This window comes from Phragmites australis, chromosome 5, assembly GCF_958298935.1.
Source record: "Phragmites australis chromosome 5, lpPhrAust1.1, whole genome shotgun sequence".
NCBI classification, from domain to species: Eukaryota; Viridiplantae; Streptophyta; class Magnoliopsida; order Poales; family Poaceae; genus Phragmites; species Phragmites australis.
In genome coordinates, this window is record NC_084925.1 from 30,835,632 (window position 1) to 30,851,358 (window position 15,727).

General features: G+C 43.2%; 2 protein-coding genes and 1 pseudogene across 4 annotated transcripts; 1 reads left to right on the plus strand and 2 right to left on the minus strand.

The window, feature by feature from the left end:
* Window positions 1-1,682: 1,682 nt before the first annotated feature.
* LOC133917579 (diamine oxidase [copper-containing] 1, peroxisomal-like) lies at window positions 1,683-5,775 on the minus strand (annotated as a pseudogene).
* Window positions 5,776-8,533: 2,758 nt separating this feature from the next.
* On the plus strand, window positions 8,534-13,664 carry LOC133919203 (inorganic phosphate transporter 2-1, chloroplastic-like). 3 transcript variants are annotated; one of them, XM_062363518.1, is made up of 3 exons: window positions 8,535-9,554; window positions 12,152-12,343; window positions 12,521-13,664. In XM_062363518.1, exons 1-3 carry the CDS (start codon window positions 8,781-8,783, stop codon window positions 13,337-13,339), a joined length of 1,785 nt encoding a protein of 594 aa, XP_062219502.1. In that variant the 5' UTR covers window positions 8,535-8,780; the 3' UTR covers window positions 13,340-13,664. The 3 variants fall into 3 exon arrangements, with proteins under 3 accessions (XP_062219505.1, XP_062219502.1, XP_062219504.1); XM_062363520.1 differs by having other exon boundaries at window positions 8,543-9,485; XM_062363521.1 differs by lacking the exon at window positions 12,152-12,343 and having other exon boundaries at window positions 8,534-9,485.
* A 425-nt stretch (window positions 13,665-14,089) lies between these two features.
* LOC133919204 (uncharacterized) lies at window positions 14,090-14,793 on the minus strand. Its single transcript, XM_062363522.1, has 2 exons — window positions 14,539-14,793; window positions 14,090-14,458 (listed from the first exon to the last, which is right to left on the minus strand). Exons 1-2 carry the CDS (start codon window positions 14,674-14,676, stop codon window positions 14,306-14,308), a joined length of 291 nt encoding a protein of 96 aa, XP_062219506.1. The 5' UTR covers window positions 14,677-14,793; the 3' UTR covers window positions 14,090-14,305.
* Window positions 14,794-15,727: the final 934 nt, after the last annotated feature.

Here is a 15,727-nt window from a genome sequence, read left to right on the forward strand (position 1 = left end):
TTTACTAGATTTGAATAATCTTTGTCACCATAGAATTGTAACTTACACTTTTATTTAGGGTGATTATGCACTAGTTAAGCCTAGCATATTTAGGTTTTTCAATTGTGAAAAATCTATTAGATTATTTTTGTTGCAATTTTAGGCTAAATAGTAAAAGGGGACGAAGTTTTTTTTAAAAATCATCTAGTCACCCTCCTCTAGGTGGCATCACTGCCGTTTCACACGGATCGAGGGCCTTGGCCTCTGACGTGGATCCATAGGGTCCGGCGTGGAGGAGGAGTGGCTGGCGGCGGCGTTGAAGCATCGGTGACCTCTGTGACGGGAACAGGGATGGGGTCCAGGTCTGGTATGGTGGCGTAGTACGTGGGGACTCCACAGCATGCAGCATGGTGCCCACTGTGTTGATGAACCGAGTCGGGCTCAACGGTGGGAGTTCCTCGATAGCAATGAAGCCAGGTGAAGGTGTCCCAGAGCAAGGGCTCGCACTGGGGCCAAATCCTGCTGACCTGCCGCTACTGAAGGCGATGGCATTGCTGTTGTGTAGGCCCACCACCGTGAAGGCGATGCGGCCAGGGTGGCTTGGCCCTCTTGGTGGAGCCATGACATTTATCGGCATTGGGAAGGATGCCTCGGCGCGTTGGCAGTCACCAGTGGAGGTGTTGGTTCGGTCGTGCGTGTGGTCGGGCTCCATGTGAATGGCATGAGGCTGCGAGTGGGGCACCAGCCAAGGGCACGCAGAAGTCGAGGGTGGATAACGACACCGTCTTTTGCGGTGGCCGATGAGCGGCTTGATCTAGCATTGTTCGTGTCGACACTAGGATGGCAAATGGGGCGAGGACCACGGCGACGACACCCCTGGAAGAAGCGTTTGCGGCGGCCATGGTGTCCACTGCCATGGTGGAAGTGGCTCCTATGGCGGCTACGTCCCTGGGCGAATGGAAGACCATGGCGATGGTGCATCCAGCTCAGGTGTTGACGACGCCCCTCGTGCAGATCATGAAGAAGAGCAGTGGGCAATGCCACTGCATGAGAAGGTAAGTGTGGATGAACCATAGCTTACCCTGATGCAGTTTGAGGCCAAAAGGCCTCTGTTCTTCATCTTTGGTGCGCGTGCATGATAACATAATAGAGAGTTAGAGAGATTAAGAGAGAATGAATGCAATGATCGCTTATTCTTTATTGATTGAATGAGTTTACAATTTATAGCAAATGAAAGGATGGCAAGGCACCTATTGGGAAGGGTTATTACCCTAACGGGGTGTCCCTTCAATTATAACCGCTAATCACATTGGCTAATTGATCATATCCAAAGGACATCATCTACCCCTATCAATTGGGGGCCGTTGGAGGCTAAACTATTAACCCCATGCTCAGGTCTAATGGCGACATGTACGTAGCTGGACACCGCCGTCCCTTCTTGGCGAGTGAGCTAAATACTCCTATTTGGCCAAGGAAATGTATGCTCCAATACAGATCTGCATAGCAATCATGCACCATGAGAACGCCTGAGCAACATTGTTGTTTACTTGTCATTTGATCCAGGATTAGCAATATTCAAACCATTACCTTGACCACTAAAATTTATCAAAATATTTCTGTACAGCCCGGTAAAATTATAACATTTTGAAAGTATTTTTCAAAACAAAACCACTCATGTCATTGTCATATGGTTGATCTGGATATTCATATATTCTGAAACGAGATTTGTTTTTGGCTAGATAGAGTACTTTGTGTATAACACTGAGGACTGTCTCAAATATTATGGAAATTTCAAGTTTATTAGATACCCAACACGCTAACCTAGATAATTTGCACTACACATGTTTCTTGCACAGTTGCACTAGATAGGCCCTAAAAATAAAATGAAAACGGATTACATTACAGGAAACAAACACTAAACCTTCTTAAGAGAGTGTGCATTCTTTCCAAGCCCATCTTCCCCAGCATCAAATGCATTCTTTCGATAATGTGGTTCATTTAGATCTCCATAAGGAACAACCGTCTCAACAAAACTCAGCCTGTGAGCAATAGGTCGACGTCCACAGTTCCCATCAATGTACGCAACAGAATGAATAACTAAACCTTCTTTAGGGTGAAGCCAATACCGAAGTTCCACTAGTTGGTCACAAAGAGTAAAATTTCAAGACCATGGCTTATACAATATTGAATCAACAATTGAATCGGTAGACACTAGACAAGCATTTTACCTTCTGCCATTCCACAAAATAGCCATTAATACGGAAACTTGGGCCTTCAGGTTGATTGATAATAAGAGGTTTCACATCACTTCGATCAACACCACTTCGTGTTTCCCCAGAGTTTAGTTCCTCAAATGATTTGGCAGGGGCAGAGGCACAAACTTCCGATCTTCAAACTCTATCACAATATTCTGCATATCAACAACAACATGGATCCCTTCAACAGGACGTGCATAACCATTCTCCATAGGGCTATCACTTTCAATTCTACAAAGATTGGCCTGCACACCTGTTTTTTAGGAGCAAAAATCATGTTTAAAGTTAGACTATACTGCAACAAGAGCTTGAAGATAACATTTTATAGAATTTTATTTACAGTAATTATTTATATCTCGCTTACCATGCATTTACCATGACAAGATCCATGTCATCGATGCCTCTTTTCTTCATTGCTTCAATAAAAAGGGGGTAAATTTTTACAGTAGCTTCACATTCAGCATGAGCATGTTCCATAGCGTTCTGCAAAACAGACAAACACTATCAGACTAAGCCTAGCACTTGACTTAATTAGTAGATAATGCTATTTTCCACAGCGCATCACTATCAGATCTAGCATTTAATATTAAGTCTATTGCAATTCAGGCAGGTCATAAACAATAGTGTTTGAATTGGCGGATGCCACAATTTAACAGCAATAATTCAAAAAGAGGTGATTGTGTAAATACTAAAATTCAACGACATATCATTTACTGAATATTTTTAATGTACATGTCATAAAGTGATAAATGGACTCAAAATGATTGGGATAAAATGTTCAAAAGCAAGAAAATACAGTGCCCAAGCAATCTATAGAAACATACCATTGCAGGTTGAACATCTGGAAGAACTTCTGATGATATAACCTTAACTCTGTGATGTCCAACCTAGTAGCAGCATGCACTTCAGATAATTCTACAACTAAAATACTGGTCCCGTTTGTTGTAGACAACAAGCCTGGCCCTCCTAGGTGGCAACCTGCTTGGAATAACAGGAGCACCTTTCACCTTTGGTTCCAGGAAGCAGGGATGGTTGGAATGGTGGGAAGAAGTATGCATCAGCTAATGCCACAGCATTCTTTCAGGCTCAAGGAGCACAACTTCAACAAAGCGCATGCTGTCTCTCACCTATAATTTTGCAAAGTGGATTATTAACTCTTTATTTGAAGCACGTGTTTGTAATTTGATAGAGAAAGGTAGTAGGTTGACAAACCTCAGGAGTTCTTCCAGCAGCTCTGACAGTTGCTACAGCCACAGCAATTTCAGCTGCAGACAATGGGTCTAAAGGATGGCTTCGCGGGGCCTTCGTCATGATTGGAATTCCTGCAATGTTTTTTCCCCCATACTAGACATCACAATCATGGCAATGAAGTAAATAATGATTTTGATAACCTTCCTAGGTTATAGACTTCAAATTCTACAGGATATATTAGACTTTCTGAATATTCATGTCGTGACAGATGGAAAGACTGGTACAGGAAAACTTTGCCAGTTGAGTTTTGTGGGCATTCAATTAGCGAGGAAAGAGTGTAAAGTATGCACCAAAGAAGCTAATTACCAAAACTTCTGCATTATTTCGTTTAAAAAAACTTCTGAATTATGCACGTGCAAACCAGCCAACATGCACTTGGAACCAACAAATAAAATAAACCTACAAGCCTTGCTGCTGGATATATTTGCACCACCACAATAGCTTCACATGCTTCTTATGGTTTACCTACTGGACTCCCTTACTAGCAATTGATAAATCAAAGGGGCTGACCGCGTATGCTATGGTATATATACAATTCTTAAAAAGTATGACTGTCCCATGATGATCCCCATCTTCCTTTGCTTTCAGTTTTCATTGATTTATTTCTAAGTTTCTCATTACAAATGAAGGGGAAAAAAGCAAGACAACAAAAACATAAGAAAGAAAACTTGAAAAACTATAAGCCAAAAGCTCTTCTTTATTTGCTACATGGACAAACTTGAGAATGGAATAATCTAAATCGCAGATATAAGTAATCACCACACAAGATCATGTACAAATACAAAAGTAGTTGAAGCAAGTCAAATGCCAGACATAACTATCGGAATTACAATCAAGTACAACTACTCCAAGCTCCCAGTTTTCCATACAAAGATACTCCAACTTTCTATTCCAGTTATCTTCTGATCAAGTGGACAACATTTTTTTCAGTTAGGAAAACTAGCATGAGAATTATTCTTATCTTCTTTATTGTTTGTTGAAATGTAATTTGATAATATTAGGTTCAGGGTTGCTAAATTGTTGTACCATTGCTTTTTTTTAAAAAAATGGTTAGACATCAGAAAACTGCATGTTGGAGCAAGCAAGCAACTATGAAAGAGTAACCTACATGGACCCCTCACATATTGTGCATTGCATGTGGGTGAGTAATTCACTATCATCACACTGCCTTTGGTGGAGCCGCCGTCCATACAAAACATTCTAGTGGTCCCGTTACTCAAACAGTCAACAACTCAAATAGTCAACAACGGTGTCACACCCTCATCGCATCATCATTATCCAAAACCAGATATTCCACACTGTCACATCTCAAAATAGAAAAAATACAAATTACTGCACCGAACATCTAAACTTTGAGCAAAACAATACAATTCCTATTAGTAAACACTGACTGTGCTATGGAGGATTAATTTATCTTGGCATCATCATCAACTCACATTGTGCTGCGCCGTCAATCCCCTCTGGGCTATTAATATCTGGCAGTAAATAAACAAATGTGTCCACAAGGATGTTAGTCATGCTCAACAGATTATCACAAACTAAGATGCTGCTTTATTTTCAGATTTTTTTGAACTAAACCTTTTTTTCAGATTAATCCGCTGTAATATTTGCAATCCTATTCATGTCCACATGCATGCATGCCCAACCTAACAAGTGATCGCAAATTAACGATCAATAGCGACACCACCGACACCTCTATTACCCTCCCAAAATCCATTTACGGCATGCCACCTGCCGTAACAGTTACCATGACGGCCTGATCCCCGTCAAAATTCACAACTAATTACGACTCCAGATCGTCACGCGCCTCGTGAATTAGTGTGTCACAAATCCAGCGGCGAACACGGTAACATCGTGACGAATGACGACACTGATACTCAAGTGACAGCAACCCAGCAGCAGAGGGAGGGCCAGTGATCACGCGTACCTTTGGACGAGGCCTTCGCGGTGGTGGGCGGTGCGGCCTCCCCCGGAATCACGGCGCTGCCGGCTACGGCCGCGACCTGCGCCTTTTCCTCAGCTGCGGCCATTGGAGTGGCATGCAGTACAGTCCGCCGCCTCCTAGTCTCCGGCAACCGCGATCTGGCATGCAGCACCGGGCACCAGGCCCCTCCGCCTCCACCTCCACCTCCTTCCCCCCTCGGCAACTTTACTCCTTCGTCGCGTAGGGGCTCGAGGTTAGGGTGTCGATGCCATCCATGCGCGTAATGTGGATTCGATCTCGGCGAGAGCGGACAAGCGGAGGAGGTGAGGAGGGCGAGGAGGGGTTCGGGGTTTTTGCTGGGTTGGTGTGTGCTTTCTGGGGTGGTGGACTGGTGGGCCTGGGGGCCGCGTGCGCTTTATAAAGGCGGCTATCCCGCCGGATTTTTTTTTGTTTTTATATTTCGAAAATAAAAAATTGAAAAAATAAGTGTCATTTAAAATATTGTAAAAATTGGAGCGACACGTTAAAAAAGATAAAATACAGCATTCCAATTATCTAAAAATTCAAAATATTATCGAAATAGTCATGAAAAAATTCTATAAAAAAATGTATAGATCATATTTTTGTCAGACTGAGTATAATAAAATTTGTCTTTTTTGTTTTGCATTGTATATATCATATCTTTATCTGAATTTTTTAGAGATAGATCATAGTATCCTCTACATCACCAAAATTTTTTAGAATTTTTTATGATAAATTCGATAGTATTTTGAATTTTAAGAGCAAGAGAACGAAACATTTTTTATTTTTAAACATGAGGGTGACATACGCCTATTTTGTATTTTTTCAAACAAATGTCTATTTTTTATATTTTTTATTTTTCGAAATAGAAAAAATTAAAAAGTTGTGCCATTTTTCGCAGAGGCATGGTTATAGTACCTCCGTTGTTTTGAGGAGATTTCACGATTTGCCACTAAATAACTTGACATGTTCTTTATATGTTATCGTTGCGTCGATAATATGTGGATCTAGGTTCCACATGTCATTCTCATAATGAATAATATATTAGGGATTAGACAATTATTTAGTGACATATCGTTGATTTATCCTTGTTTCTTACTTGTTGTTTAGGAAATTGATACATCTTCAATATGTATCTTTGATTGTGACTTTTTAAAACATTTGTTATCAATTTCATTGAAAATATTATCATTTGAAAGTATTTTCTACAACCAATATATTAGTACCATTTGTAACAAATCTCAATATTTTTTATGTATATTGATGGTTAAAAATTTTAAAGTTTAACTGCATTCATCATTGAACATATCTTTTTGAGAATAGAGGGAGTATCTAGAATGTTGTCATCTAAGAGAATGCCCAACATTTCTTCGTAAGTTTCACAAAACTCGAGCCATTTTAGGCCCAAATGTCATAAATTCTAGAGTTTTTCACGCTCGTACTTATTTTAGCAGAATCCTGCTCTCAAGCCTGAACCAAATCATATTATTTCTTATATTTGGGATAGCATGTGCAACCGGATGTGCCACACTTACAACGATATCCTTTTCTTCCTTAATATTGTGGGACACCTCGATAAAATCATCCTGATCACGCCCGACACCGGCGGCTTTGTCTGTTGGTGTTGATCATCAGAGCACTGAAGCGGAGCGAAGCCCCTGCTGCCATCGCGCACAGCACCACACCGTCGACCACTACGTCGTCCACCGCGCCTACATGATAACGTCCTTGACGATCTGCACAGCACTTCCCCAACACGTATGGTACCACATTACGGGTCTTCCCCAACGGAACTACAAACCCTAATGGCATCATCTGTCTCGAATATATATATACTCACGCTTCCGCTCTAACACGTCTTCATCGATTAGGGCTAGCGATCATGTTGTCTGGATGACAATTAGCACCTACATTGTCGACCCTCACCCTGTTCCCGGCTGACTCGCATGACATCGTTAGTAAGATTTTTAAGCATCCTGCGTGAGAGTTCTTCCTTTTATCTCTCCTTTATTGTCCCGCAGAAGACTGGCGGCGACCAGGTGATACAATGAGGAAGGATGCACGTAGCTTATAGAGGCCAACTGAAATTGGATGTCACCGGCAAAAATGAACAGATCCTATCATCCTAACACAAGGATGATAAGAAACTGAAATGGGCATCCCACTGGCACTGGCAAACACCGTTCCGGAGGCCTGCACTGGATCAGGCCCAGCCTTGCCTTCCGGCTCGAAAGAAATTGAAATGGTCGTCCCTTGGCCCCTGGCCATCTGGGATCACAGATGCTGAAGCCTGGAGACCAAGTTGTGTTCTGCACAGCTTGCCTGCAGTTCCCTCTCTCTCAAAAAAAAAAGAAGCTTGCCTGCAGTTCAGAGTATAGCTGTATAGAAGACAAGCTCAAGTATTCCATACCTGATCCGAAGACAAGGACCCCGGATGATTCTTCTCAGCATCCGCCTGGAGCACAAGTTGCGTCTTTTCTGTGGTCCTTGGCCAGCGGCATTCCAAATGCTGATCGCCAAATGGGAAGGGAAAAAAATATCACGGTGCAAACCAAAAAAAAAAAAAGTCAAAGGAGAGACCACAAACCTTATGTTCGGACCACAACTGTTTTTGTTCACATGTTAACATTTGGTCCAAGCAAATTTCCTATGGGAGGAAACATATTTTGAAAATTCAGTCCGCACATTCTTCTGCAGCGCTGGCAAATACTTATGGCCATGGAGGATCTAACAGTTTAGTTGCACACAGTAACAATATGAACAATACACCATATGTTTATCAAAAGAGCATTATATCTGGAGTGCAAATAAATGTGTATCAAGAGAGCACTATATCTGGAGTGCAAATAAAAAGACCTGACATGGTGCTTGTTCCATTTACTTCTGCACGGTGGATAGCGCCAGATAGGAAACCACCCAAGGAACACAGCAAATATCTCGGAAGCCTTGAATTTTCAGCAGCCTTAGATGCTAATGCCATGCTAGCACAGCAGAGAAACAATAGCGACATAGAATTAGATCCTCGAAAACAAGCTTGGACGGAAGGGGAGGCCAAGACAATGCAACTGAAAACAGTCGGGCGGTCAGCTGCGACCCCAGGTTATGGATTAGGCAGGAATCTTGATCATATCCCCTTACACCACTCGTTATTTCCCATCATCCATTCGCCTCAGCTTGGGCTGGGGCCACCACAGAAACCAAGCTCTTCCCTCCATCCACATAACGATGCTCACTTCTTCCCACAAACTCCTATGGCCACCGCTTCCCCTTCCTCCTCTCCTCCCCCTTAATGTCATCTCTTCTTTCTTGGTGCTCCTCTGCTCATCCCTGTCTTTTGCTTCTGCCACTCCATGTCTCAATCTTCTCCTTTCTTCTCCATTGCCCGAGTACACACTGGAGCAGCAGGGCAAGCTGCAGCTGTCACTCTCCTGCTCCGTCACCCTGTTGCTCAGCTGCCACTCAGCATTCATGGTCCGCGGTATTTCTGTTTGGCTAAAGCCTCACCTGCCAAGACACTGAGCTTGCAGCTGGGCCTTCCGCGTGCCACACTATCCTCCTTTGCCGGCGCTGATGATGGCTCCAGTGCGAAAGCCAATGCCGCAGAGGCTGAGGAGCAGAATGGGGAATGCGAGCTGTCAGAGATGGCCAAGGCGTTCAATATTTCTCCACGGATGGCAATGTCGATCTCTGTGATGATTGCATTTGTGGCCCTCACCATGCCGCTGGTGATGCGCTCACTGGTCTGTCATGGGACGTTCAAAATGAGCGCACTGGCATATCTTACACTGCTGTCAGGGTTCTACATGGCATGGAACATTGGGGCAAATGATGTGGCAAATGCCATGGGGACGTCAGTAGGATCCGGAGCCTTGACACTCCGCCAGGCAGTACTCACTGCGGCAGTGCTCGAGTTCTCCGGTGCATTCCTTATGGGCACCCATGTCACCAGCACCATGCAGAAGGGCATCCTGGTAACATCAGTCTTCCAAGGGAAGGACTCTCTGCTCTTCGCTGGACTGTTGTCCTCCCTCGCCGCTGCTGGCACATGGCTGCAGGTAATGGGTCATCAACCTTTTGAGCCCTGCTATATCGTGCCAGTCAGGTCATGCAGTCTCGTGGTGCCTGTAAGGATCCCAGAATTACTGAGATTTTCTCAAGTTTCAGTCTGCAAGAAAGAAGATTTAGGATGTAATATCAGTGAGATTACTATGATACTAGAATTGCATCGCCTATAGGGCAAAATCATACAACTTTACACTTGTATATGCTAGTTGATGTTGCCCGCACAAATTATAGCAGCTAACTGCAATATCTATCTGATTTTATATACAGAACGTTTCAAACAGATTTTCGAAATATAACTCTACTACACAGCACCATTTATCTTCCATAGTAAGCAATATCAACTCTGAAAAGGGAAAGCTTCTAACAAATATAACAGCTACCTGCAGCATGTTTTAGCTTTTCTAATACGAAAATCATATATGTTCAATCTTTAGATTAGCTTATCTACATGTAAGTTCTAGGATCACCAGTATGCATTTCATTTCCAATTATAGACTTAATCAATTGAAATGACTTGGAAGGAACACAAACAACAGACTAAGGTAACTGAGCGGACAACATTCACAAATATTAGTTTTTATAAGGAACAAGTTGGTGGAATCTTGCATCTCAAGTACATAAAAGTCAACAACTGTGCTGGAATAAGACAGTATCATTGCATCATTGATTGTGTTAACTGTTAGGAATATAGAGTCATTAAACCTTACGTATAGGTTACTAGAATCCTTATCCTGTACTCCTCATGTACTCTATATATTGCCCTCATAGGCTACTAATGAATATAGGTTGTTATTCCTAACATGTTATCACAGCTAGATCTTTTCTTTTAGGGACACAACAACTCATCCTGATGTAGATCTAATCCACTCGTTGCCATTCAGATCTACTTCGTCGGCTTCCCGTCACCATTCAGATCTACTTCGTTGGCTTCTATTCACGTCGCTCATCCGATCTACTGCATGACTCTGCCAGGCGACCCTGGTCTCGCCTCAATCCGGCCGACGTCGGCTCTTCCTCACCGGTCGCCACCGACCTCCTACCTCCCGCCGGATCAGATTCACCCCGCAACGGATCCATCCTCCCTCGTGCCGCCGCTGTCTCCGGATTCGGCCTCCCTCGCGCCACCGCTGTCTCTGGATTCAGCCTACTCCTACCGTCGGCTCCCCCTCTACAGCTTCGCCCTGGCTCCCGTGATGCGTCCAACCCCCCGCGCTCGGCGCTGCCCACCTCCCAAGCCACGCAGTACCTCTCGTGCTCGGTGAAACGCGATGCCTCTTCGCTGGATGCGCTCAACCCAGCCTCCCGCACCGCTTGGCCCGCGTGCCCCACCGCCGAATCCGGTTCCTCACGGTCGGATCCGCCCAGGCCGGCACCTCTCATGTCTACTCTCTCGGCACATCGCCGCCTTACTACGCCGAGGCTCCTCAGTCCATAGCTGGCCTTGAAGGAAACGAAGGTGTCGATGCAGGCGTACTTGATCTGCTCGTCGGAGAGGTTGTACGCATCCCAGGGACCCATCCTCACCCAACGCGGCTTCTCCATGTTGATGCTCATGAAGGCGCTTGCAATGTCCTTCAGACCCGCCTGGCGGAGGTCTGAACGGTCCATCTAGTTAGCCACGTGCTCCCGTAGGTCCCACCGTGCTCTGTTTCAGTTCGTGGTGTAGCAGTAGGAGTTAGTAGATGCTTTGGTCGGTTGCTGCCTGCTGGTGCTAGTAGGTCCTCTACGCTATGTTATGCTTCATTCAGAGGCTTGTGTTGCTGAGTTTCGGCATGATCTCGTTTGTGCTTGCTGCTTAGCTTCTTTTGCTATGATTAGCTTTTGCGTCGCTAGGATCTAGTGTCTTAGTCTCGTATTAGTGTCTTTGCAATTTTGCTGCGTCCATCCGAGTCATGGTCTTTCTTTAAGTTCGTCTATGTCGTGCGAGTCCACGTATTCTTTCGTCAATTAGTCATTTTCTTTCTCGTCGCTATTGATGCAACTTAGCCATCTAGATCTTTCCGTAGCTTTAATGACACTTGTTTGTTGTCTTGCTACTCGTCATCTTGGTCTAGGGCATTCTTATGTCATCTTAGTCTTTTTGTAGCCTTAGTGACAATTTCTTTTGTTGTCTTGTTACACATTATCGCTTTGTTGCAATTCTCAACCAAGGGCATTCATTTGTTGTCATCATCACAGCTCTACTCTTCGGCTTAATTCGACAGGATTACAGGACTCCACTCTACGACGATTTTGAAGAGACAGTTTTTGGATGTATTATTCTAATTATATTACTTAGTATCACCTCTTTGAAATGCAACGCTATTGCATACGCCTTCATTTGAGGGGGTGTTAGGAATATAGAGTCCTTATCTCTTACGTATAGGCTATTAGAGTCCTTATCCTGTGCTCCTCATGTCCTCTATATATTGCCCCCATGGGCTACTATTGAATACAAGTTGTTATTCCTGACATTAACATCTACAACAATTAAGTTGTGACATTTGGGTGAAAATTCAAAACAAACAGCATGCTTCCTAAAATACCTTCTATCATCAGCAAAATGTAATGCATCTGCCAAGAGTTCGATATTGTGGTCTTGAGAATGCAGGGTACTAGCATTTATGCAGAAATAATCATCTACATGTATTAAGTATTAACATGTGCTGTTTCTTAGGTTGCTTCGTCATATGGTTGGCCTGTTTCAACTACACATTGTATAGTTGGGGCCATGGTTGGCTTTGGGCTAGTGTTTGGAGGAGTGAATGCAGTTTTTTGGAGCTCCTTGGCTAGAGTATCTTCATCCTGGGTCATTTCTCCTTTGATGGGTGCAGCAGTCTCATTTCTTGTTTACAAGTGCATACGTAGGGTAAGTATTTGACTATCTTTATTCGACAAGCTAAATGGAAAACAAAACAAAACTTCACATCAATAGTTAAGCAGACATCTCATCGAGAACAAATATAAATATTCATATGTATATATATAAAGTACTGTTTCAGACAAGATGAAAAGTTGATTTTCAATTGACCTTTTTTCACTTCAGTTTGTATACAGTGCACCAAATCCAGGCCAGGCTGCAGCTGCTGCAGCACCAATTGCAGTTTTTACAGGTATCACTGCAATCTCATTTGCTGCTCTTCCTCTCAGTAAGATCTTTTCCATTGCTCTCCTGCAAGCAGTATCCTACGGGGCAATTGGAGCCATCATTGTTAGTCGGGTGATCCAAAACCAGCTAGGTGGGCTACTGTCTTCGGAAGCAGAAAAGATAGCATCTGCTGGGAAGACAAATGCCCAGCAAGTTGGATTTCTTTCGGACGTTGCTGGCCCCACAGGAGCTCAATTGCAGATCGTGTATGGTGTATTTGGTTACATGCAAGTCTTGTCAGCATGCTTCATGTCATTTGCTCATGGTGGCAATGACGTCTCCAATGCCATAGGGCCCCTGGCTGCAGCTTTGTCTATTCTTCAAGGCATGGCAAGCAGTGCTGAGATAGTCATACCTACTGAAGTTCTTGTTTGGGGTGGTTTTGGAATTGTTGCAGGGCTCACAATGTGGGGTTATAGGGTGATAGCAACAATTGGGAAGAAAATCACAGAACTAACACCAACTAGGGGCTTTGCGGCAGAGTTTGCAGCAGCTTCAGTGGTCTTGTTTGCGTCAAAGCTTGGGTTGCCAATATCAGCTACACATACACTTGTTGGGGCAGTGATGGGTGTTGGATTTGCAAGAGGGCTCAACAGAGTCAGAGCAGAGACAGTTCGTGAAATTGTGGCCTCCTGGTTGGTCACAATTCCAGTTGGTGCTATGCTCTCTATCTTCTATACATTGATCTTGACCAGGATTCTGGGGTACTTTATGTGAATGGATTGTGAAATATAAGAAATTTTAAGTGGTACAGCCCATTATCACTTAAAAAATTTTGATCAGCGGAAAAGTTTTTTTTGCAAGTGAAGAGCTGATTCCAAAAGTTTCCAACAGAACTTTACAAGATTTGCCAAGAGTAAATAATAATTTTCTTGGCACCTGCACATGCTTAGGAAAAAGGTTTCCCAGCAAATAGTAGACTCCAGATTTTTCAACTTTTTATATCTAATGTACTACCTTGTATGTTTATCACAAGGTCGAATACCATAACTTCTTGTAGAGCTGTGATTATACATAATAGATACCAACTGGTTAATTTCTCCTTGTAATTATGTTACATAACAATTTTGTTCATTCACAACCATCCTTAAATAAGAACTATTTTTTCTGTACAAAGTAAAGTAACAGGTAACAAGCAACTTTAGGACTGACAAGATTGCAAAATTTATAGGTGGTAGAAAAGAATAATGGATTATGCTAAAAAAATACAGAATAGTTTGGAAGGAAATACTAGCAACGTTAGCAATTTCAACACTGCCATATGGTTCTACAACTAATGTCCCTAGAAAAATAATGGAACTTTGTGATCATCACAATTTGATGAAACATTTACATGAACCCAGAGCTTTCAGAAAAGGAGCACAGAAGCTTTGAAATATACATGCCAAATATCATAGCAGAGAAACTTGACCTTAATAGTGTAAGAAAACAGAACTGCAATAAGAAGCAACAGCATCTGGCACGGAGTCAGGAAAACTAATCTCTGCATTTAGGTTAGACGCAGTAGCATTAATACTCCAATCTCGTACATATGGTCCACGTAACAAGGGACTTTTTTCAAATCCTTGAAACATTCAGAAGCTAAATAGGGTAACACAACACATTGAGATAGTAGGAGCGAATCAGGGATCGCGAAATACAGACTGGGCAGTCGATACGGCGACGCTCCCAGACGCGGGCGGGTCAGCCGGTCTCCTGGTCGAAGTCGTCGCCGTCGGATTCCTCGATATTGTCGGCGTCTTCCTCCTCCGCCTCGGCATCGTACTCCTCCTTGGCGTCGCCGGCGGGCTTGCCGATGAAAACCAGGTTGCTGTTGGTCTTGCGGATCTCGTTCAGCTGAGCGGCGGGAGAGCGATAGGAAGGAAGGCGTTAGGAAGGGGAAGCGAGGGGAGGGAGAAGGGGTTGACAGAAGGCACCTTGTCATCGAGGTCGGACTCGGCCATGGCGAGGAGGAGCTCGTCCTCCTGAGAGGTGGCCGGCACGGGCAGCAGCGTGGACGCCGGGATCAGCGGCGGCGACGGCCACTGCCGCATCAGCGCCGGGAACTGCAGCATCTCCGCTCCGGCCGCCGCGGCTTGGCTTCGCTTAGCTTGTGCTGGGGGAAGGGCTTGCAGCGGCGGTGGCGGAGCCTCAAGTGAGATCAATTAATTGAAAAAAAAAAGAGAGGCAAGTCTATCGCAATTTACTTTAGCTGTTTGTGCTTCTGCTTTTAACTTGTATGAAAAACTATATTTTTAGTTTTTTAAAAAAATTGTTTTTTTATTTAGATGTTGATTTTTATAATAATTATTTAACTTCTTAACACACTATTTTTTTAAAAGACTATTCTTAACTAGTTTCTTGACTTCTACTTTATTTATTTAGAAGCAAATGTCTCGCTCCGATAAAAATCACTTTTCAGCAATTATATTTATTTAGCCTTCTAACTGTTAGCAATAAAAAAACCAAAACCAAAAACTCAAATAAACAAATCCTTATTACAACTGTGAGAAGAAGAAGCCCTTCTGACCCTTGGGCTTAAGTGGTCTTTCAGCTCACAACACCATCTCGTGTGAATAGGCGGGTCCATCACAATCCCCGAGCAGCAACATGCCCCCAGGCGGAGTTGTTTTTCTCCGGAAGCAAAAAATCTACTAGCCCATATGAATATATATAACTATTTATTTATGTTAGGATTTGTATCAAGATATAAGTAGAAAAAAATCATAAGGCAAGTAAAATAATCAACTAATAAACAAATACTATCATGTGAAATAAATAGATGGATTACATAACCTTATGTCCACATCCTAGGTGGAGTCGTCTTTCCTACATGTGACCTGTTCGTTGAGAAAATTGCACTTTTGATATCCGAAACGTGTTGCTTCGATGTTTTGACACGGTCAACATTAGTTTCATCAAAATAACACTCAAAAGATGAAGCATTTTGATCCTATGCTATTATACTTATTTTAATTCATTTTATTTTTTTCCTATTTTTAGTGCATGAAAGGACAAATATACCTTTGGTCAACAACGACAGGTCGCCCTCTGCGGTATTGTGTGCTGACATATCACTACTCCTCAACGATAGATTAAGGAATGCTTGTCTGACTTAGTGACTAA